Source organism: Melanaphis sacchari, unplaced genomic scaffold (assembly GCF_002803265.2).
Source record: "Melanaphis sacchari strain LSU unplaced genomic scaffold, SCAv2.0 Contig34_pilon_pilon, whole genome shotgun sequence".
Classification (NCBI taxonomy): Eukaryota; Metazoa; Arthropoda; class Insecta; order Hemiptera; family Aphididae; genus Melanaphis; species Melanaphis sacchari.
In genome coordinates, this window is record NW_020271213.1 from 1,577,001 (window position 1) to 1,602,971 (window position 25,971).

The 25,971-nt window shown below is 25.5% G+C and overlaps 1 protein-coding gene across 1 annotated transcript in view; it reads right to left on the minus strand.

Moving 5' to 3' along the window:
• The window catches only part of LOC112596837, a 120,071-nt gene that overhangs the window by 37,053 nt on the left and 57,047 nt on the right, over positions 1-25,971 (minus strand). Inside the window, exons 12-25 of the mRNA XM_025342660.1 lie at positions 23,642-23,817; positions 23,445-23,553; positions 23,160-23,307; positions 19,458-19,701; positions 16,324-16,478; positions 15,690-15,780; positions 15,057-15,316; positions 13,805-14,060; positions 13,365-13,501; positions 12,145-12,435; positions 9,666-9,968; positions 7,239-7,382; positions 6,879-6,941; positions 3,460-3,948 (exon numbers count right to left, since the gene is read on the minus strand). Of these exons, the coding sequence (XP_025198445.1) occupies positions 3,460-3,948; positions 6,879-6,941; positions 7,239-7,382; positions 9,666-9,968; positions 12,145-12,435; positions 13,365-13,501; positions 13,805-14,060; positions 15,057-15,316; positions 15,690-15,780; positions 16,324-16,478; positions 19,458-19,701; positions 23,160-23,307; positions 23,445-23,553; positions 23,642-23,817 (2,866 nt within the window). The remainder of the gene's footprint in view (positions 1-3,459; positions 3,949-6,878; positions 6,942-7,238; positions 7,383-9,665; positions 9,969-12,144; positions 12,436-13,364; positions 13,502-13,804; positions 14,061-15,056; positions 15,317-15,689; positions 15,781-16,323; positions 16,479-19,457; positions 19,702-23,159; positions 23,308-23,444; positions 23,554-23,641; positions 23,818-25,971) is intronic.

The window sequence follows — 25,971 nt, forward strand, 5'->3', positions numbered from 1 at the left end:
AAGCGATAAGAATTCGGTTCGATATTCATATAATACTCGTTTTTATATTGCCTGAAATTGATAGGTTTTCATTTTACTTCAGTGAAATATTTTACTTATTTTTTAAAACATTTTTTTTTCGCTAAGAGATTTGTTTTATTTTATTTAAAAATAAAAATGAGTAAATTAAAATAGTATAATGTACAACAATAAATAAAATAGATATTAATTAAAATTTACAAGCTTTATCTGCTTTATTTTTTTTTTAATACAGTGATTCAAGCATACATCCAGCTTTAAACGAAATAGCCAATTCTTATCACGGAATAATACATGACTTTTTAAAAAGTTATTAAATTTTATATCAATAATGAATACAGTATTAATAATAATATTTAATATGGTAAACGTCACGATGCAAATGTCGATTTAATAATGCGTTTAATTATAATATATTACTGACTACTGTTATACTATATAATTTGGAATACTGCAATATTATTATAGTGTAATAAATTATTTTCTAAACATATATTTGTATTTAAAATTTCAAAATTTCAAATGCTGTATTTATACATGTACATTATTCATAGAATTATATGACAATAAGTTAAAAAAATGAAGTAACAACAAAAATAATATATTATACTAGTATAAATTTGTTTTTATTATTTTTTAATAACTTCTTATTGTTTATAATTGTATTAATTGTAATAAGAGTTTTGAAAGGTATTAAAATATTAAAAATTTGTGTTATTTAATAAATAAAAATACTAGTAAAATATTTAATGTTTAAAAAAAAAAAAAAAATAAAAATATTCTTCTGTCAGGTTAAAATTTTAATTTCTGGTGTGCTTACTACATAGCAAGTGCATACATAATTCCAGATAATCTATTCTATTGTCTATACTAATTAATTTGAGACATTTTTACTTATTTTAAATATTTTTTTTACATAATTCTGTATTATTGAAAAAGAACATTTTTGATATTTTTGAGAGTATTTTAATGCATAAAAATGGATATTTGAACCGACCAATTAGTCAGAACTATACTTATAACTTATAAGTATTTAAAGTTAAGATAAACAGAGTTATGTGAAACATTGATACTGCGAAAAATGTTATTCTATTACTCGTACTCTATCAAAAAAAAAAAAATAAATAAATAAATAAATACATAAATAAATAAATGCTTATGACTACTATAACTAATTAACTACTCATCCAAAATACCATTTATTCATACAAGCTTTTAAAACGTTCTATTTCACAATTTAATATTATAAATATGTGTCATGTGTAAAACTATTAAAAACTTATAAAGTTATAATAATATAAATTAAAGAAAGTAGGTGAGGTAAGAATTTTCGAGTACACATCAATATTGTGTAGGTAGTCGCTGTGATGGAAATTTCAAATTTGAATTCAATGATTGATCATTGATTTAAACAAACAATTTTGTACGAAGACATATTATTATGAAATAATTACTCGTAATTTAATACGTATAATTTACTATTTATTAAAATTATTTATATTGTTATTAGTAATATATTAGGTTGAATTAAATTTTTTTTTAACATAAAAAGTGTACATAAAAAAAAAACATACGTTTGTAAAAAAAATATATTTAATACCTGGCTCAGAATTTAAAACTTTAAAAATTATAATATCTAAAAATTTGGGGTTTAAAAAATAAAATATTATACTAGTATACTGCTAAAAAAAAAAAGGTAATTAATTGAGCGACCTTTATTGTACATTAAATGTCGAGTGAGTTACAGTAATGGGTGTGTTATATTGTAATTCGATGATGTATCAATGTATAACCTAATCTAAACTTAACCATAGATTAAATATACTAGTGTTTTAAATAGTATATAATACTATTATTTATATTTATTTATTTTTTTAAGTTTATTACTTCGTATATTTAATCTATGGTATCACTAAGTATATCTAATAATATGTTATTTGATATGGCTGTTTAAGTAATTTATTTTTCCTTAAGAATTGTGGTAAATTGATTTAATTTTATCAGAAAATATTACATTTATTAAATTATTAGTATTTAATCTATATTATATAATAAGTATTAACTTTAGAGTTAGTAATACCTCACTGTAAATATCACAAAGGTTATATATATATAAATATAATATATATATATATATAGAGAGAGAGAGATATGTCAGCATGTTACTTTTATAAATTAAATTAGCAAGTTTGTTTCACTGAAGTGCAGTTGTAGAAGTATAACATTTTTTTAAAAATTAAATTTGAAGTAAAATACAATATTCGATTTAATATAAACGCAAGCACGTGGATGATAACAATAGAGTGTTATATTCGTTACGACATTACAATATAAATATATACAATTCTACCTTTATTATATATTTTTTTTTATATTCTACGTTGTTTTCGAGTAACCAGATGTAGCATTTAATTGAACGAATACTTTATTTTATTTTGGAATTGAATTAACTTTATACAAATAATGTAGAGAAAAGTCGAGAATACAAACTTGAATTATGAAACATCTTGAAGTTTTGGTTGTGTCAAAAGTCTTACGTGAATCAAAAACAAGGATATGTATTAAAGTTTTGAAGCGCTAATAAGTATTCTGGATGAGCTCTATAAGCCAGAAAACAATAATTTTTTAATAATTTTTAAAATCTAGAAATAATTATTATAAATAGTAATTATTTTTATTTTATCGATCTTTAATTTTTCTCAAGTTGAACTACTATAATTTACATATTTTAGATAATTTATTTATTAGAAAATATATAGAGTTCTTCTTCTTCTCTTTTTTTTGTTTTTGAAACCACATAACATTTATTTAACCTAAAATAATTTATGAATTCCATGGTTGAATTTAAATAATAACGTTAAAATTCTAAAACTCACCACAAAACCTCGTAATATATTTAAACGATAGGCACATTTAATCTCTCAATAATGATAGGTAATTCAAGATAATATAATAATGGCCTGCAAACACCATCAATACATCAATAAACGTGGCTATAACAAGACATTATATTATAACAGCTTGACTGTGTTTTCCGATAAATCGAAAAATGAATAATGTTTATTTCTATCTTTTCTTTAAAACAAAACAGGTTCAAAAATATGAACACTGTCCTATCTATGTGAGAACATCAGCCGGGTGACTGCTATATCATATTATGATCTGTACAATCAATTGATATCACAGTATAAAACCAATCACGGCTGTGTTTTACCGACCAAACGAGGCGGTGCTATATGGCTAGACGAATTACCAAAACCTATCGTCCGTGCGCGTAGGGAAACAAACGGAAATGGCCGGTGATGAATTTATGAGAAAAAAAAAATAAAATTTTCCGTCGTCGGTTTTAAATAATCGACCGCGGCGATAAAAATAACAACAAAAACGACAACGCCAACGACAATAAGTACTAATAAACCGTATTTGAAATTCACTACTGACCTTGATGAGCTTGATCGTGTTCTTGGGCTTCTGGTAGTCCGGCGGCACGTACATGTGCACTTTGTGCAGGATGCCGAACGGGTCACGCACCGGCTGAACGTCTTTCTCGCGGCGGCGGCCGAAGCACAGGTACTCGCACGAGCGCAGGAAGAAGTCGTGGATCTTGCCGATGGACGGTTCGTCGGTGACCGTCGGGCTAGTAACCGTTGCCACGCTGGACATGTTGAACTGCGGCTGGAGCACCGGCGACGGCGTCACCACGGCCGGCACGTCCGTCGGCCAGTGGTGCTCCTTGTCTTCGGATATCGGCTGCAGAGTGGTGCACGGTCCGCCGCCGTCAAACAGCGAGTCCGGGCTGTTCGCGGTCAAGCTGTCCGGAGTCTGGTTCCGGCGCTCCGACATTTTCTCGATGCGGAACTGCAGACCGGCCAGCCCGATCGCCTCGTCGCTGCTGCATTGCAGTGTGCCCGCGACGACGGCGCTCTGCAACTGTTCCGGAAATAATTATTTATGATGCGTCGTACGACACAATATTATTATTATTATAAACCTACAGCGTGACTAAGAATCGATGTGTTTCAATAATAATTTAAAACCTGTTAATATATATTTTAAAGTAGAAAATAAATGTACATCGCTTAGTATAAACTATAAAGTATATGTATTTTTTTTTTTTTACAATATTTTAGGGCAGAGGGATTACGGGAATCAATAAAACAAATTCAAATGGTAATCTGTATTTTTTTTGAAAATATAATCCGAAGAAATTGTTTTGGTACGTCTAGGTAATTAAACAACAATAACTAATTCAATGTTTCATGTTTGACGGCGATTTAAACCATTTATAAATTTCTGCATTTTGACCAAAAGTCAGTAATATTTTTCTTAATTTTGAATATTAACTATTATATATATATATATATTATTATTTATCTTTATTTATCTATATATTATTATATATCTATTATAAATCAGATCTGATTTTTTTTACAACCTTTTAGGTAGGTAGCAGTGCCATATAATTAGTATTCTTTTAGGAAGGTGAAAATAAAATATTACATATAGTTTACATACAAAATAATAATTTACTAGTTTTAATAATTGTTATAAACTTTTTAAAATTACTAACTTTAAACAAATATAAAAAAAATATTGTAACTTAAAATTATTGATATTTTTTAATCAAGAAATTAAGAAATTACGAGGAGCTTTAAATTAAATTTTCAAAGATTTCTACCCTATAAATAATTTTTAATTGAAATTTCAAAAAAAAAAACTTTAAGAATATGAAAATTTTTTATGCCTATAAATATAGCATCAAAATATTCAAAATATTTTGAAAAATTTATCGTTAATAGTAGTATAAGCATTTGATAAAAATTCCAATTTTTCATTATTTTATTTTCTTATTTTTTTTTTTTTTTTTTTTGTAAAAAAGATGTATCTCAAATTTTTAATTTTCATTTCTATAAAATAAAAACTAGATTTAATAATTCATCCAAAACCACGCACGAACTATTATAACATTTTAATTTAACAGACCTATCAAAAATACTCTTAGATGTACCGGTATTATGCTTAAAATCATTACTCAACTAAAATTATTAAAACTTAAATTAAAAGAACTGTATGTATCTAGTATTTAAATTCTGAAATATTAAATTATAACGATATTTTACTGAGGTTTAAGAATTATCAAATACTCAGACTAATTTATGTGTCTTCATTTTTAAATGTAAGTACATTATAATTATTAAGTAAAACTTGAGTAGAAATCTATAAGTACACATATAATAACAGTAATCCATGACAGCTATATATGGTAATGTCTGTCTGGTTATAGTCAAGTGGAAACATGCATTCAATATTAATACTCATTATTGTGAGATTAATGTTTCAATCATAACTTATGCAACGTATTAAAGAAAATATTCTTTCTTATATTCTACAATTGAATAATGTAGCAGAATTCAATAATGTCTTTAAAAATTAAATACATTTAGTATTTTGCAAAATAATGAAATATAAGTAATGATAAAAATTACTTGATTGATATTATCGAATTAAAAAAGTTAAAAATATTTTCTCGTATTTTATTATATTTTTTGTATTATCATTGTTTTAAGTGGACTTATGAAAAATAAAATTTGCCATGATTTTAGTGAATGCGGTTTATTTTTTTATGTTTTTTAGTTTTAAGATTAATATCTATATTTGTATTGAGCCCGTCTGTTTCATAATAATTAATAATACTTGTTAATAACATCTAAATTAATAACAATTTGGTAATTTATATATATTTAATGTTATAAATTATAATATTATAAGGTTAAAATATCTAAAGAACTGGCTTTCGAGTGTAACCTGTTATTATAAACGAAAACTAATGATTGGTAGAATATATATTTGTTTTATTCTATTTATATCATCAAATGTTTTTTTTTTAATTCGGAAGGATGAACAAATGCTTACCAAAAGCTTTTAATATTTTTAATTTAAGTCAATACCTAATACGCTATAATATATATAGCTTACTTAACTTACGCTATCTAAATATTTTAAAATGTCATTGTGCATTGTGTGAACAAATTTAGAAAATATTTAATAATAATTTATGTAATGGTGATAACTGATAAGTTTTAATTGTCTAAGAATAATATTTTTGTATTACGATAAAAAAACTAAAATCATTATTTTTTTGTAAAACAAACAATTTTAAATTCCTTTTAAATCCAATCAAACAAAATATCAACATTCGCTATAATTAATAATAAATATTAAAGAAAATGTTTAGCTCCAAAATGTGTGACACTTTTTATCTCCAAAAGTACCAATCAGATCCAATCACTACCAAAAAATACCCTCAAAATTAAAAATTAAATCATGTTATCAAAATGTGACGATAGTCAAAATAATAAAAATCTATCACTCAACTCAAAACCTAAAGTATATGAATAATTACAAACCAGTACTACAATATCGATAGGTACCCGCATAATTTTAAAAATATTCTCCGTTTATAGTAACTTTACCTTATAGGCTCAACTCAATAAACAACTAATGGCACCAATTTATTACAATACCATTAATACTTTAATTGTAACAATAACATTAACAGCTTAGTTTTATAAGCTCTTTATAATAATTTGTCTGTTTAGTTAGTAGATATATTCTGTTGCTAAATAACATTAAAAATAATTTAAATTGCATTATCATTTGATGTAGATAAATAAAATATTATTTACGTTTCATACATTTATGCATATTTTATCAGAATAAATCAGTGTTAAATGTTCAAATTATTTAAATATTGTTCATTTTTTTATTACAATAGTACATTCTTACAAACTAATAAATTATTATGTATATTGGCTAATATACTTTTAATATATTAGCTATTTATATTATTATTATTTTACCTTTGAATATTCCTTATTTGTATCCATAACTGCATCTCCGTCTTTAAATTCAATTTCAATAGACTGAAATAAAAATTATATATATGTTTAAGTGAAAACAACTATCATTAAAATTCTTCATCGTTATGTTAATTAATTACTTATGCACTATAAAAATATGTTATTGTTATTATGGCGTATAACTTTAGTATGTATAATGTATATATTTATTGTTTATAGTAAATTATGTATGTTTTAATGTTTCATATAATAATGTTAAACTGTATTCTTAATGTTGATGATATAAGCTTTTAATATGAATTAAAACTATGAATAATATTAAATTAAAAACAAAACGATTAATAAATATAAAACACTCACAAGTTCTTTGAATTCAGTGACTATCTCATTATACCACTGTGAATATTCTCCTCCAATATGATTAACAATACGCATAAATTCTCTCATTTCCACACATAATGCATGTTGATCATTTAGTTCAGTTTTTGAAGTTCGCAACCAAGTCTAACATATTATAAAAAATAAATAAATAAAATAAATTAGTTTGATAGACTTTTTAATATAAAATAATTTAATTCCATCATAAATTAATATTATCATATTACAATAATCAGCGCAAAGTTTGATAATATAATTTTATATTTCTCATTAAATTAAGAAATAAAATTATCATATTATTTTCTTCCATGATATCACAAATGGATATTTTTATGTTTTTCAGTCAATATCAAGTTGCCGTGTAACAACAGGAATATAATGTGTGATCATTAATTATTGAATTAATTTCATGCCAAAATAAAATTTTCATCGCTCCATTTTCCGATGACACAACAACACTTGTTTTATATGACAATTTAAATATTATGTTACATAATATCATACATTCATACGTATACAAACAATTGAGTATTTGCCCAAAAACATGAAAATTAAAATTAAAAACAAAAATCTGTTGTTTACATTTTTTGATAAGTTAAATTTGCTACCATTTTTTGGCAATTGGTTGATGACTTCGCAGTCACTAAACCGTAACACATCTACTACACTATAACGACTAACGACGCAGATATCAACGCTGCCATCTTGATATAATTCAACGTTTGCGTGCGTGTTTCGTTACTGGTGCTTTGATGTTTATGTCTTCATCAATATTATTGCTATTTTCATTTTTTGCTCACTCTTTTTGGAACTAAAAAGTAAATTATTTTCAAATATAATAAAGCTTAGTTGAAATACTCGCATTGTTCAATATATTAAATGTATATGATCGTTTTATGAGTAAATCGTTGCTGCAAAATGCATACACACTAGTGATCTCCAACACCTACGCCCGTGGTTCTAAAAATTCCGTTGTTCACTTCAAGACTGCAGAAGTTCAGCCTAGTAATTCTAGTCAGTCAGTACGTTCATCTTTGAACTTCAACTCAACTCGGTTGAACACATGCAGAGATTTTCCCTGCTTCTTTAGTCGTTGTGTGTATACTAGTTGACCCAGAAGCATCTCTTTGACATAAGTCGTTCTTCTGTCAAGTCTAAGGTGAAAAAACGACTAAACTTTTAGGTGAACTCTAGAGTATGCCATGTAGAATTATTGTCCATGTTGACCGAATAACTGGATCTAGAGACTTAGAATTTTAGTCTCTAACAGTGTAGGGATGAAATAAAAAAGGATCTTATTCTAACCTTCCCATAAGAAAGTAAAAAGAAGGTACCTAAACATAGCTTTATATCGTATCGATATCTTGTTTGAAATTTCGAAAGTTATATACTCGATTTTTATTTCCAAAGATTGCAAAGTTTATACAGTTTTGCAAAGTTTTATTATAAATTGCTTAACTAAACCAATATTATAAATAAAAACATGTCTTTACTCCCAATGCCACAAGATATCACACGTCGTTTAAAAGAAACGACTGTGTTTGTCGAAATGTTAAGAATAAAAAATGAATATTAAAAAAAGTCTAATCATTAAATGCTGAGATTTACTGATTAAATGATCTCCATTTCAAGTATTTTATGTTATTATTCTTAGACTTCTATCATCTATACTCCATTAAACTTAGGAAACGTACTCAGCGGTCGACTTTAGTATAAGAGTGTGGTTCACTAACATGGATGGCTTACGGATCGTTAACCCAGCGAGGGTGAAAAACTGGTGTTGTTTGCCGTCGCCTGACGAAAACTGGTCGTTGCCGAGTAGATATAATAGAATATATTGTGTTACTTATTGTTTATATATATAATAAACTGTAGTACCTATAATTTATGTAATAAGAAATATGTAGTTTATCATAATATATTTATACTAATATTGATTTAAATGCAAATCTTATCTTTGTGATCTTATTATAATTTAGATAAATAATAATATTAACTACTAGAATTTTTTTCATTATTATTAATTCAAAATTATGTATCTGTATATCATATTTTTTTCATAGGTTTTATTTTGAAATTGTTTCTAGGTGCTGCCTTGATAAATAACAATGTATCATTAAATTGAACATATCATAGTCGGGAACACGAAAACTGGTCTGATGCCATTTTTTATCAGTGGGTATCATAGTATTAAGACTTATTATCACTATATGCATATCCTGTAACAATGTGGTGGCGTGAAACAGCTTGAGAACCCATGGATAATGGTAATTATATGGCGGGCGGGTAGAGGGATACACCGGCCAATTTTTGTGTCCTCGACTACAACGAATGTAATAAATACAATTAAAACATATTAAAGTTGTAAGTAGAATGATATCACATTGAAGGAATGATTTTAAATAATACCTCGAACAAAATTAATATGCTCCTGTGCCAAGGCGTAACTGAAATATGTATTTCGCCACCGTGTGTAAATGCTATGCTATCTCTTCCCCTGGATCTGTCACTGGGAGAGTACGAGCTTCTTCTACTGTTATACGTATTACCCGATCCCGAAGATAAGGCGCCGGTTCCACTGCCACCTCCTGCGATGCTGCCACTGCACGCAGCATTATTACCCGTGTCGTTACTGTTTACCGGATAGCTGTTATACGTCGACGATGCTTGGTTGGATATAACCATTGGGCCACATGGTCCATGGTACTCAGTCTGTTAGTAAATAAATAAAAATAAATATTATATGTAAACATTTGGCGTCTATGCACTAAAAAATATTAAGTTATTTACTCGCATGTGGTAAATATAAGCTTATTAATAAGAATTTTGTCAAGTCAGATCACTCCTATTGTACGGTTGATTCTCTTACTATTTTATTGAAATTCAAAAATATCTAATGGTTACTGAAGTGAATATAACTAAATATGCAGTAAATTTGGTATTAGGACTATGCATTTCAAAATAACAGTAAATATTGTAATCTGGTAATAAATATCTCTACCGAGGTCCGAGAGTATAACATTCTAAACATGAATATGATAATAATTCAATAACAGTTATGAATATATAATAGTTTACAGATTATACAAAAGGGGCTTATCGTTAAACAGGCTGGAGATGACAAAGGTACGTAAAATTAACATATAAAAAGAAACGTGCACCACAGACACTGCACAAGAACAACTGATCTAGTGGCGACACCTCAGTCCCCGGACATCAACAGTTCTACCGTGACCTCGTGGCAAACGGTCACGACGTCACGAACACGGACAATCAATCAATCAGCCGTGACGTTAGAACTACAAAAATGCAGACGTATAGGAACTCGATTAATCGACAGATGTATAATGGCTGGCTCTGTGTGCGACGGTTGTGTGCCGACAACACACGGTCACGAGCGTTATCAGCGCACGAGCAGTCGTCACGAAAACCGAAGGTACGCGCGACGTGATCAGTCAAAACACGTGCAAAGCTGCATCAAAATGTCACACATACCTACAATGTGCAAAACCAAAGACGCGTGTCAACACGTACGTAATCGGCCGAGTTCAAAGGCGAATGAATCGCACCGATATGTCGATCACGAGAGCGGCGTAGATACGCGAGGAGCTTGTCGAAAAGAAACGCCGAAAACAAAATGGTAGCTAGGTACGTCCGAACGGGCCGGACGATGCAAAAACAAGACGGACGCACCGGTTGCGTCGCCTTAGCTGTGCCAGGGGAGCCAACATCCAGACGTTCGGAGCAATAGGTGCTCGAACGAGTTTAATTATTATATAGTAACATTTGGCTGGGTGACGCAGTGGTTGACCTCAGTCACTAATATGTTCCGAGGTCAAGCATCGGCCGGCGTCACTAGCTCTCGGATGGGTGACCACCCGATTTCTTAGTGACGAATCCACGGGGCACACGCATACACAACACGTCATGTCCCAACCTTACAAACAAACCCTTAACAAAAAACCTACTGTGCCTTTCCACAGCTAATGGCCTAAGTTTTCGAGCTTAAAAAGGTCAATAATAAAAATAAAAAAAAATTACATAAAAGTACAGTGACGTCTTATTAATTATTACTAGATCACGATAAAAATAAAAATTAATATATTATATAGTACGTATAATTAAAAACGTATTTATGTTAAGGATGTACTATTTTAGATACTTATTTCAACAGTCATGATATACTTTAAAGTTTAGTGTGAAGTGAGAATTATGTTGATTCTTAAAATTGTACTGAAATATTTTTTTATTATGAACATTTAATCTGATTTTTTTTTAAGTAATAATTATTAAAGGCTATGATTTTTTATTTTCAATTTGGTTAGTGAATAAATCGATTTTTTTTTATATAATAAATTAAAAATAATTTGTAGTTAGGTACTTGGCTGATATTAAGATAAAAATCACAACTTATAGAAAATAATTGGTTTAGAATGTTCAAATACCACTTTTAGCTGTAAACTTCAACACGAGGGTAAAAGGTGATGTTTGATTATTAATTACATTTTAATTTGATTTTCCTTATAATAAAATTTACAATGAATTAAAAATAAAACATATCAATAAATAGTATTAATTTATCCAAGTCAAATGAGACACCATTTGAAATATTAACTAAGTTAAATCAATAATGGGAGATTTTTTTCTAAACAATTAAATATAATTTTAGAAATATGTTATTTATGAATACATTAAACACGTTTATATTAATAAAGATTTAAATCCATTGTATTTTAATTTTGTAATAATAATTATTTAATTTTAAAACCTATGGAATTAAAATTGTATAATTATCATTTCAAATTGATACAAATTCATATTATCGTATATTTTAATATATTTCTTTAAATTATTTATTGACATGTATTATGTGTGTAATACGAGTTACCTGAAATCCCAATGTTCCAGCTGAACGACCTCTTGGTAAGCGACAAGTGAATGGAAATGAATCTGGCAATGTCAAGTAGCGGTTTGATTCGTAAGCAACACGAGGCATAGATCTAGATCTTGGTCTTGAAATTGGTGCGAATTCTGCAGTAGCCGTTGCAAATGTAGAATCTACTGGTAAGCGTCTTGAAAATACATGATTTGGAGAATCCAAATCAGGTAAATTTTGCAATTGTTTTTGAAAGGCCAAAATTTCTTGTTCTGGTGTTTGTTGGTAAGAGTCTCCTTTTACCTAAAATAAAAATAATTTCATTTACATTTTTAAAAGGATTAAAAACGTGATTTATAATAATTAAAACTTATATATTTTATTAGATTTTTGTATTAAATACAAATTTTGTTTTCAATAATTAACCTTTATAAACTACGTGAATACATACATATTGTATGTAATAGTTATAATGTCGATAAATATAATATTCATATACAATTTTCAAAACTTGAATTGTTTTTACTCATCAAGTTATAAATTATTTACAACTCGAACTTCAAACGTTCATAGTTTTTTTTTATAATTTAATAAAATTAAAAGTTAGGTTTGGAATATAATTTATTTGATGTCATGAACCACAATATATGCGTTTAGTACTTAAGTATTAAATATAATAAATAGTTTTTTAATTATTTATTTAAATTATAATGACGAAGAAATATAGTATTGTGTAGATGAGTAGTTTTAATAATATATTACACTGAATAGTTATTGTTAAATGAGTAAAGAGATCTAGAAAAACTCTTTTTATATCTATATGAACATAATGTGTATTACATATTATTGACAAAGCTGAGACAATGTTAAGTATTATATATTGACATACTCTTTAAATTAAATTTCATAACAAAAATGTTATACTAGAGGTTGAATCTATGGAATATAGAGTAGGTGATGTAGTAGTTCAATAAATAGAAGAAAAATACTTTGAAAATAGGAAATGATAACTGGATACAAATGTGTAACTAAAGGATAAAGATAAGTATCTAAGAAAAGATCTAAAAAGACAAGAGTCAACCTGAAGTGATACACTTCTTAAATTACAAATATAAGTAAAGGATTTGAGTCTTATTTTTTATTATTTGATATTTTGAATTTATAGAACAGTTTTATATACTTAAGTACTCTTATAAAAAAAAATAAAAAAATATATTAAATTTTAATATTACCTTTGTTATGTTTGCTTGTGATTTAGATCGTTCGTTGGTGGTATTACGAATATTGGCTGATCTTAAAGATGGGCGATTTCTCAAAGGAAATTGAAAGTTGAGTACTCCGGGTAGTGCTTTTGTCGAAGTTAATGAAACTGTAAATAATTAAACATATTATTTATTTTTTTGAACAAGAGTACATCGTGTTTGTATATTTTAAATTTCAAGGAAGTAATCAAGTTTTTCTTGTAATATTACCCAAATTTCGATTAAAAAGACAACAATAAACTAATATTATTGAATTTATGCAGTTTATCTGAATTACATTTCAAATACTCCGTTGTGTGTTCATGTCTCATGATACAATATATTTTTTTCATTTAAGTTTCATTTAAATACAGTAACACTATTGTTATTATTTCAATAACTATAGAAGTCATATTTATAATTTTACTAACCACTAGAATTTCTATATTCATCTGTATCGATGTCTGGGCTCATTGTGTTATCTTTAAATATGTCATGTTTGATTATGTTTGAAAACGCATTGAAAGTTGCTTGTAGTGCTGGTTCAATACCAAAACCACCTGCACTGCTAGTACTGCTTCGACGTCGACGAGTATTTATGCTTACCGATTTTGATTTTCCTTTTGAAGGAATTCCGTCAACTGGATCATAACCATAACACTTTGTGGTATCTAGACTTAAGTTGAACTGAAATAAAAAGTTATGAAAATAACATATCTATAATTAAAATACAATATTAGTTATTATTTTAATAGAGATTGAACAAAAATATTATTAATATTTTTTTTATTTCTACATATTTTTCTATCTTAACAATCTACAATATTTTATATAATTAACTAACATTATCTGAGTTTTTAAAATTAAAACTTATTGAATTTTTTTTACGCTTGTTAATTAAATTAAAATAATTGTATTTTTTGTATTGTCAAAGGAGGTGTATTTTTCGAAATAAAATCAGTATTCACTTTTATGTTAATAGGATGTGTACTTTGTATGCATTAAAGATTTTTAAAACACCCGTATATTTATGCACTTATTAGTGTTTAAATTAGTTAATAAATCGTTTAAATAAATTTTACCTTGGTCGTATATTATAAACTTAAGTCTGATCGTCATCTAGAATAACTTAACTTAAAATTAGGAAATTCATAATTAGATTTTATTTACAAATAATATAAAATAAATAAATATTATCAAATATTATCATAGATTATTAAAACAATTTTATTTTTGGGTACTTAATATTTTATATACAGGTAGTCAATAGGTATTCAATTGTGTGCAGAAATAATTTTACATAAACCTAATTTTTTTTTTCTAAATACACATGCAGTTGATTCTGCTTAAATGGACATTTCAGTAGATTGGTACCAGACTCAAATCCTGTTTAATTGGTTGCCCATATTAAACGGAATTGAACAGGTGATAGATACATACGTATTATAATATTTAAAAATATTACAATATGTGTTATAATGAAAATAATATTATATTTTTAAAAGAAATTACTTTACCGGAGAATTATTTAGCTCAGTGATTTAAATGTGTAGCTGTCCTAATTATTTTTAAAACTTATTTATACAAAAAATGTATAAAGTAGGTATAATATGATATACCGGTACCCTCGTATTAATATTATATTGTCATATTTTAATAAATAACGGTGTTATTGTAACGTACGCGTTTCCTTCGGGTGCTGGCATTCGTGTCCGTGGACGAGGCTCGACTCCTTGTAGTTCTGGGCGGGAACGGTTCTTGTCCTGACATGGATGTGATACTTGAGCTGTTTCGAGGGTAAAGTGGCGTAGTGACTAGACGGTTGGCGAGCAACCGGATCAAGATCACGGGATCCACGGTGCTGGCGGCGCATGCCACGAAAGTCTGCACAAAAAGTGACGAACGCACATCTGTTGGATATTTCTTTTCGGTCGTCCGTTGATCTGGTGTCAAAACAGTTACAACAGTTAACGTAAAATTATTAAATAAGCATAACCGACATTAAGTAAACACTATGTGCAACAATCAAAACTAAACGCTACATCAAATACCAGCAAATAAATCCGATGATCATATTATTATTATTACACAATATTCAAACGATACCTACTAATATACGTTTTGATACGTTTATCTGTGAGCTTCGTATGATTTACTAGAGATTAAATAAAACCAAATAATATACATGATTACGTTATAATATTACGATATGCATTACGTTATTTACTTAATCACAGGCGTGTAAATATGATCTAATCGGATTTATTTATATATAGTTTTACTGGTGTTTATTGACATAAAATTATTTTTACATACCATTATTTTGTAAAAGACTATAAGATTTTCCATTCAGTGCCCAATGTAACGTGAACACTTCAGATGGTGTAGCAGATTGACTCAACGATTGCTAAAAATTATATTTATTTTTTTTTCAAGCAATAGTTAAATAGTTGACATTTGAATATATTTCATGTTAAAATTTTATTTTTTATTTTAATTTATATTAATATTCTTTTATATTATTTAATTTTATATTTAAACTAAACAATAATTATAATTTAAATGGTAAAATCATTTTTTTTTCAATAGCTAATCAAAATTTAAATGTTGTAAAAATTACTTCGTAACAACTAACAAATTATCTTAACTTTGGGTTATTAGAATAATAAATAAAACATTTTTTAAAAAATATTTAAACACGTGATACATATTTATATTATGTTGACGTCCTAACACTATTGTGTTTGTTATTGATGTATTATAATTTTAACCTTTATAAGTTTTACTTTGAAAAACTAATAGTGCATTATAAATGAATTTATAATAGTTAAAAAGAATAATTACAAATTGATAAAATTTAACTTAATCTATAACTATATATTTTATAGTTACACTCTAAATAGTAATTTTTCTTAAAATAAATCATCAATATATCAAACCACTAATTTACCTCAATCTCTTTCAACACGTTAATAATTGCAGTTTCTATTGATACACCCAATAACTTAGATTGATCTGAGTTCAGTACAAAACTTGGAGATAAGGACGTCATAGAAATGTATTCATCTTCATATGTTTTTGTTATTGGTGGATTTGGTTGTATATCTGCCAAAATATAATTAAATGATACAATAATATCAAACATATTTTTTTATGTAGATTTATTTAAAAAAATAATAATATTATTTAAAAATATAAATAAATAAATACAACATTAAGTATAAATTATTTCATCTGGTTGACACTTTAAATTGTATTTATATATATGTTAGGTACATGAAAATTTGATAAAAATTATTCCTGTTTAGATTTATGTAATTTCAGAATCTTTGTGATAAAAAATCATAGTTAAAAAAAAAAAAAATCAAACATTTTAGAATATAATATACGTAACAAATAACATTGTAGATAATTTAAAAACGTAGAATTATTTTAGTAATAAATTAAGAATTTTCATAGAAAAAATATCATGATTCATGATTTTTGCATTATTATAAATAACTATAAGTATAATATTACGTATTAAACATTTTATGATTTAAAACAAAAATTAAATATTTTATTAATTATGTTTTACAGAAATTATAATCATAATATTCATGAAAATCATTTCTGCTGTAATTTTAACTTTAAAAATAAATATATATTTAAAAATACTAATTTACAAGTTTTTAAAATTTTAAATTGTATTAGTGAAATTATAAATAATATTGTTACATCATGTACTTAATAAAACAAAAATACTATAAAAATAAAAACTAAAAATATTTTATGAAAATAATGTGACATAATATACGGAATTTAATCAAAATATAATCAGTGAAAATAGTTTTCTAAATAACAAAAATCGATATTCTTAAAATCGAATACATTGAAAATGTCACCAATTGTTTCTGAACTTTTCTGTAGATTTTCTGACACGGTTCTTCTACCCTAAATTAAAGTTTCACTAATCTAACAAAAATCATTATCTTCGCATTAAAACAAATATACATGAACTTTAGTATGCTGCTTATAATATTTAAACATAATTATGTAATTAAAAATATTTTTAAATTTATATCGAAGAAAAGAATTTATCAACTATTAAAACTTAAAACTTAAAGTGTATATAATTTAGTAAAATAATATAAATGATTAAATAATTAAAATAATAACTGCTAAATAGTATTATTGAAAATCTAAAGAATTTTTATTTTTACATTAAAATTCAATCTATCTTAAATTTAATTCAATTTTAATAAAATATTACTTTTTTTGATACATTTTGCAAAATATGGTTATTTTTGATTTTTGTGTATACCTCAGAATTATTAATTTTAAAACTTTGAACATTTAATTTGTATTATTAGTAAGGAGATATATATATATTTCATTTAATTTCCTTAAAGAAGAATCAATCACGATAAAAATAATGTTAAAAGTACAATAGCATTGTAATATTTAATATTAATGTCATCTCTGATAACATGATTTAATATATTGAATATAATTCTCAGTTTACGATATATAGTATTATACACATAACCTAATTTTCACGTATAACATTAAAAAAAATCGAATAACAGGTCGTAATAAGATATAAACTGATTAAATTTATATTAAAAACACTTTAAAATCCCGTTAAAAAATAACAATCATCCACTGTAAATCAAATTAAAAATAAAATCACTATCTTTATATTGAAAATTAAAATAACTATTCATGGAATTTAGATTTAATATACGTAATATAAGGTTTTAACATGAAAAACAAACGGGAAAAATTATATCACTATCATTAATGTCATAACCTCAGTAATATGGGCAATATGGCTCAAATTCCATATCTTTCGTCGTGTAAAAAAATTAAAAGTATACTGTTTTCAAGTATTCTATTACCTATTAAATAAAATCAAAGATCTAAAAGCAATAATTGTTCAAAAATCTTGAAATAAAACTTTTGTGGTATAATGTATTTAATATAAAAATTTCATATTTTACGTGAGATTTGTAGAATAATATTATTTAAGTGTGTTGACTACTTCAAAATATATATTCCAAATTTATATGAAGGAAATGTTTTTAAAGAAAAGTTTGATATTTCAATTGGGCAAGATACTTTAACACTCATACTTTAAGTTTTTAAAGCAGAAGTCAATTAATTAAATCATTTGACAAACTATTACGTATGTCATTTTTTTTTATTAAAATCATAATATGTTAAATCACATTCTGTTGCAAATAATATTTAGATCGTTAGAGATTATTCGAAAATCATAGAATTATTTAAGATATTTTATTTCTATGTAGATTGATATTATTTAGTGTGTATAGGGGTAGTTGATTTTTTTTAGCTTGTTAATAAAAATAATAACAATATAAATACATAATTGTTAAAAACTAACAGTGTGTGATGGAACTCAAACTTGTAATATTTAGAATAATATATTACACATATACTATAAATTACGTAATATTTATACAGAATATAATAATGATTTATTTATTGTATGTACTTTTTTTTTGCTATTGATGTTAATGCATATTTAAATTTTTAAATGTTTACATTTAAGTGTAAATGTAAAGTTTATGTTTAATGTGTGTAGTAAATATCAATGATAAAACGCATTTACTAGTGTTCTCGAGTATTTAATAAGCATTGAAAATTAATCATAATAATTAAAATTTTATCAACAACTCTTATTTAAATATATCATTAAATCTTATGGTATAAAAATTGTCTTGGTAAAATTAAATAAATCTTATAATCAATATTATACTGTCCATCTTAATGATGTATTTATAAATAATTTATATTTATTATTTTCGATTAATCCTAGAAATATAAATCCAAAAGAAAATATATTTTTCCCTTTTTTATTAAATACATGAGTGGGTTAAATAGGAATAACATGCACCCTATAGCATTAAAAAGTATACATATTTTATACATTCGCGTTAGCATCATTGAACATTGAATTATATAAATTTCATGAAATTTATATTAGTACTATTGTCGAATGTTTTAGGGAGACTTATTTTATGCATTGAAAAATTAACAACTTATAATAATTGAAATATTGAATAATTAAACATATCTTACCTTGATACATGTCAAAAACTGAAATATTGATTCGGTATGAAAATCCTAAATAAACCAATACCCTAGCCGCATGATGTTTCACGTAGCGGCCGTATTTGTCACTATGGTTCGTATAATACCATTCATCAGATGGTAGTAGTAATTGATTCAAAACGTTTGGAATTTCATGATCGATCAGCTCTCGATGATGTTTGGTGTTCAGTGCAATGGATGCTACAATTTGCAACACCAACACGAGTAATTGCTGAAATTTTAAATTTCACAAAATTAATAAAAAGTATTTAGTATTAATATCGAACAGCTACTATGCATTTGATATTACTGTATGTCTATGTATCATTATCTATATTTTGCTCAGTACATTAAGTTAAATAAAATATAAAGTTAAATAGAGTCGACTTTAATAGTTTATATACTAAAGATAAATAGTAAATTTAATGGTGGAATGCTATCAATATTTTTGGTTTTTAGTTAAGTGTGTGAATGGTTTTTAAAGCTTGTAACAGAAACTAAAAATAACAGTATTTGAACCAAAACGTTTTGAAAATATTGGAACCCCAGTCTTTTTGAAACTTTTTTTTGAACCCAAACCAGAACCGGTATCAATTTTTGTTCGTTTATCATTTTTCATTTTTTTTTTTATTTTTCGATTAAAATTTTACTTTGTAACTATTTCATATAGGTATTTACTGTTTAGATAGTAATAATTTGTTTATTAAATTTAATTGACGTTGTAAATATACATATGTTTTTATAATTTTATAATTTTTAAGTTTTAAAAGTTTCAGAAAATAGTAATACATGAGCAATTACCAAAATAAAAATATATAAATAATAAATATTATTATTCGTCCGCGGCTTGTTAGTTAATAAAATTTGTTTGTCATAGTTATATATATTTATATTTATGTTGTAATAAACGATCATAAATACACGTTCATATACATTTTTATCAGATCGTGATATATTTTATTTTTATACATTTATGTATTTAAAATTGATAATTATTACTTATTTGAGTTCTATTAACTTATTAAAACTGCTATTATTTGGATCTCATAATTTATTTTCATATTTTTTATATTTGATGATTTTCTTATCTTTCAAAAATAAAATATCTCTAAATATTTATATTTACCATTATCAGAATCAAAACCTTTATACTGATATTTAAAAATCGATACCAACATTTTTTTTTTTTTTTTTTTTTTAAAGTGAATTGTAACTGAACCCGAAGTAATCATTGAGGTTTTAAGTCCTGGTTTTAGGTGTCACTCAAGTTATTATTGCTTTTATTAATATAAAGTTTTCCTATCTTTAGTTGATGACTTTCTTTTACATGGTTTTTTGCTGGTAAAAATATAATGAAAAAAAGTATTTTTATGCATAATTTAAAGAAAGAAAAAAATTCCTAAGAAATATAAACGTCATATAATATTAAAATATTAATTATTTAAGAAATACCATTATTTATTAATAATATTAATTTATTCTATGACAACGATAAATATTTAAAATTTTTCATCATCGATTTCAATTCATATTTGATATAAAATAATCAAAAATATTATTTGTATTGCTAGAAAAGTGAGTTTTTTTATTTCACTTTTATACATTCAGATCTATATTGAAAATGTAAACAGTAAAATATTATATAAGTGCCTACAGCCTGTGGTATATTATTACGAGAAACTTAAATACAACCTACAAGACCCATGAAGAGCAATAAATATAACGGTGACTATAAGAGCATGCTCGATAAACAATGGTTTACATTTTGAATAATAAAATGTATGAGATAAATGTAAACTATAAAGATATATTTTAAAAATAAAAAAAAATGATGTGGGTATTTTTAGTATCTACATCGATGTTGTCATTTTCAGTTATTACTTCAGCCTATATCCTTGCTATATACATCTTTCTTATAGTTTAAGTTACCGACGATGTAATTTATATATATTATTAAATTAAATACATCCTTATTTTATTTGTAGAAAAATAATATCTTATTAAGAATATATAAGTGATTTATATCCAGACAATTTTTTTTTTTTTATTCATTTAATACTATTTCTTAAATTTTCTTACTATTTTAAAATTATTCTTGACAAATATTTAAATACAATAACATTGTATATTAAATTTAACAACGATGACCATTAGAAACGAAATATTATTTAAAATTTTCATTTTATATTGTAATTTAAATAATTTTATGGAAATAACATATTTTTGTTTAGTTAGGTATTTAAATTGTATTATATTAAATATGATATAATATGATACGTTTTGTAAAATTTTAACTCGTAATAAAAAACATTCCAAGTAAAATTTGAAATATTTTGACAAATATAATATTATTTAATGGTATTTTCACGTAAACCTTATTTTAAATCGATATGATTAACTGAAATGTAGAAGCTTAGGCTCAGTAACACTAATAAGACAATTCTGATAATTAATTTTTTTATTTATTTATAACCTGTCTCAGTCCTTTGGTTTATGAATATTGTATTGTAATAAATATTTACAATATTTATCCACACATATTTTTTCTCACGTGTATTAATCATTATAATATTTAATTAATTAAAAAATGAATAATAATAGTTTATTGTTTAGTGTAAATTATAATTTTGTGATTTTATATTATTTATGTATACACCCACATTTATAAAAATAATGTTAAAATATAAAATTCAAAATAATTAATATTTTAACAATTTTTATTAAATAAAAAATGATACATAACTTAATTTTGAATATCTTTTTAATAGCTTTAAAAGTTTAAAGGCAACTGCCACTGTTTGGATTTCATAAAAAATGCATTCAGTATATGGAAATATGTTATTTTTTTAATATTTCTGAATATTGAACTCGTTAAGTTTTGATTAATTAAAACTTATCTATAAAACATATCTTGTATCATTATGATCTAGTTATTTATATTATTTATATTTATAATCAGGGTATTATTTTTTTCATAATATAATTGTATAATTAGTGCTAGTTGTATGTAAAATGATTACATTTTTGAAAACACATGATTATAATATTATCTAACCCAGCCTATTTTATACTTAAGCTGGAATGATTAAATTCTATTTAAGTAGCAGTTGTATAGAATAAAAATTGTATTATTAATGTTACGTTAAATATTATTATTATTGTAATTTTATTATCATACTATTTTTATTTTTATAATAAATACATTGTACAGTAATAAAAACTATGAAGGTACCTACTGCTGAAAATTAAACTCCAAACACGCGTTGTTTGTATAAATAGATAACGACTATAAAAAAAGTACTTTATATTATCTCAAATCTTAAATTTGTTTTTATTCTTGGACAACTTTTAAAATCTATTTTGAATATTTTCATACTGTAAATTTGTAATTAACGTATTTATTACCAAGCTCACTAGACTTATCCCAATAAAAGCTTTTTAAGTTAAAATTAATAAAAATAAAAAATAAAATAATCACTAAGTTTAAATTTGGTGAAAAATTATGTAACTATTATTTTTCAACTGTTAAAAACATAATGCATAATATTATAACAGTAGGTATGTATGATGTATATAGATTGTGTTTCACCTAAAAAATTTAATTGACTGTCATAGCTCTTAATTAATATTGTATATACACATTGTTCTCTATTTTATGTTATAATATAATGCAATATTTAATGTACTGACCGGATCATTGGTAGATTCTAGCGAGGCAGCCAATATTTTCAATTGCGGTTCTTTCACGAGCTCGCTTTTTACATCATCATTTAGTGACATGAATAGCAACGTTCTAGCGCTCAGTATCTGCAAGCAATGGTAACTGCATTGACTGGATCTAAACCACAGTAAATTCTTTATCAATTAGAATATACTTATATGATACTATGTTATGATTACTATTAATTTAAATGCAAATTATATTTTCAATGGTATTAACAACAAGACATTACGATGAGTATTTGCTGTACGAACCTATGGCTGGGTGGACACAGACGTTTACTCCCGATCACTCTTTTGTACAGTGTCAGAGAATTGTGCAATACGTTGATAATTGATAAGACATGCACATTAGATAAGATTTCTGAAATAATAGCAATGAGCCACATAGTATTTTATTTATTTATTATTAAGAATAGTTATTTTATTGAAATTCAAATATTGGTACCTACCAATCACGCTTTCGCTGGTATTTTTATTTGTTTTAGAATTTCCAGTTTTGTTGTTGAATGCCTGGTCTCCAATAAAATAACGCCACATAGATGTTAATTTCTTATTAGGACCACCTGGTTTAGTTTTATCGTCATCAATACTCAATTCGTCTTTACTTGATTTGTACTTATTCATGCTAAAAACATTTATAGACAAATATATTCAGAAATTTCATTGTAAATTATTGTTCTTCCAATCAATTAAATTCTTAAAAATATAATTCATTTTTTAATTTATTTGTGCATGATGTAGGCCTCAAAAACATTTATTGAAATTCAAGTATAAAATATATTTAAATATAAAAATGTACGTTTGGGGTAAAAGTGAAATAAACATCTGTTATGTTTCTCATTCGATTCGGTATAACCGAGATATCAAAATTACATTTTTAAGCAATATTATATTGTTTTTACTTTTTTTTTATGTATCATTCGTCAATTTTTTCGGTAATAAAAACACTGAATATAAAATGTGCAACGCTCTTACAAAACAATAAGCAATTTGGTAAAAATAAATACAAGTTAGATTTTTATCTTACAAAGTATTCAAGATATTTAACAAAAATAATATGTTATATGAAGTATTAATTATTCATTCTAAATAGTATGTAGTTAATAAAAAACTATACCCGTATATAAAACAGTAAACCTACTACTATATCGATACAATTATTAATTATTATTTATACTTATTGGCAACCGTCAATCGTGAAACACACTCAATAGTACTACTATACCAGTATACCACTATTACTTTAAAAACATGACGACAGGACAGAATACAATAGTATATTAAAAATGCATAATTAATATTATATAACTTCCGGGAATTTGTTTTTGATTATGTGGGATAATATGGACGTTTTTAAATACAGTCCAATATTAGAAACTTGTAATTAGACCAATACATTTTTTTTTTTTACGTAAAATATTTACAATTAAAGTCTTTAAAGTATTGGTCTTTCTATTAGTTTACCTAAAAAAAGTAACAGACTTATTGGTCTGTACGAGGAAGACAGATAATGTGGTTTTCCTGGTTTAGGAATCAGGACTATGTTTGAAAATTTTTATAGAAGTAGGAAGTATGGAAGTTGTAAGGTTGCATTAAATAAATAAGTAAGGAATAGGATAGTTTATTTCGGAAGACAACTAGCAACTTCTATAGTAATTAGATCAAAGCCTGGTGTTTTTTTGATAGAATATTTTTATATTACAGTTTTTAACTGTTTTGGTGTAAAACACTTTTCAGAGAGATGAAGAAACATGGTACAATCTAAATACTGAATCACCTTCGAGGTGACATTCGAATTATTCATGTCGGGATGTGGCTTAGGTTCGGTTAGGTCAAAGTCTCAGCCTTGTCCTCATCAGTTATAGCAATATAATTATCAATTTTGATTAGTGGTGGTAAACTAGATTTATATTGTTAAAGCTTATTAGTTTCCCTCCAGAGGCTACCATCAGAAGAGGATAAGTTAGATAACTTTTGTTCGAAAATATCTGATTTGTATTTTAAAAGAAGTTTCTTAAGCGAATTAGACAATTTATTGTATAGTGATTTGTGTACAACCACTCTTGTAGGTTTGTTCTCTATTAGATGGTAGATATGATACTTCGCTTTTTGGTCTTTTAGATAGTGAATTAGTAATTTATAAAATTCCAGGTAAGCAGTTAAAATTTTTAATCGATCGATGGCAGATTTGCAGTAAAAATTGTCTGCTCCGATCAGCTTAATTAGAATTGAGTAAAAGCTTAGTAAGTCTAAAACTCCTTTCATGAAGGTCGGAGATGGAGGTTTTATATGATCATTGATGATGAATTTTTCAGGGACAATCTTTGTTTGGTAATCATGTCAGCAGATTCAATTTGTGTTAGTGGTTTATGATGATTACGTGTTGAAAACATTTTTTTTGGCATTTAGTTGGGTAGTTGTTGGAGACGTGTTTTTTATAGTAGAATAAGATGAGCATTAGTGATTTCTTTTGTTGGCCTTTGTTGTCAGTCCTTCATTTATTGGGCTCATATTAGAATTCTGAGGACTACGGTTGGAGCTAAATTTTTATTATAATTTGTAGAATTAATTTATTAAGCAGTCTGTATAGTGGGATAATATTGAATTAAGTTTCGCAAATACTTTTGGATTATTGGAGTTGAGTCTGACCAATATTGTTAGGTTATTCAAATTGAGTCCCTTTCTTTAATTGTAATTATAAGTATTTATAATAGTAGTTTTATACATAGCTCTGAACATTTTGTATTCAAAATTATAATTAGGCCATTTACTCGTATTT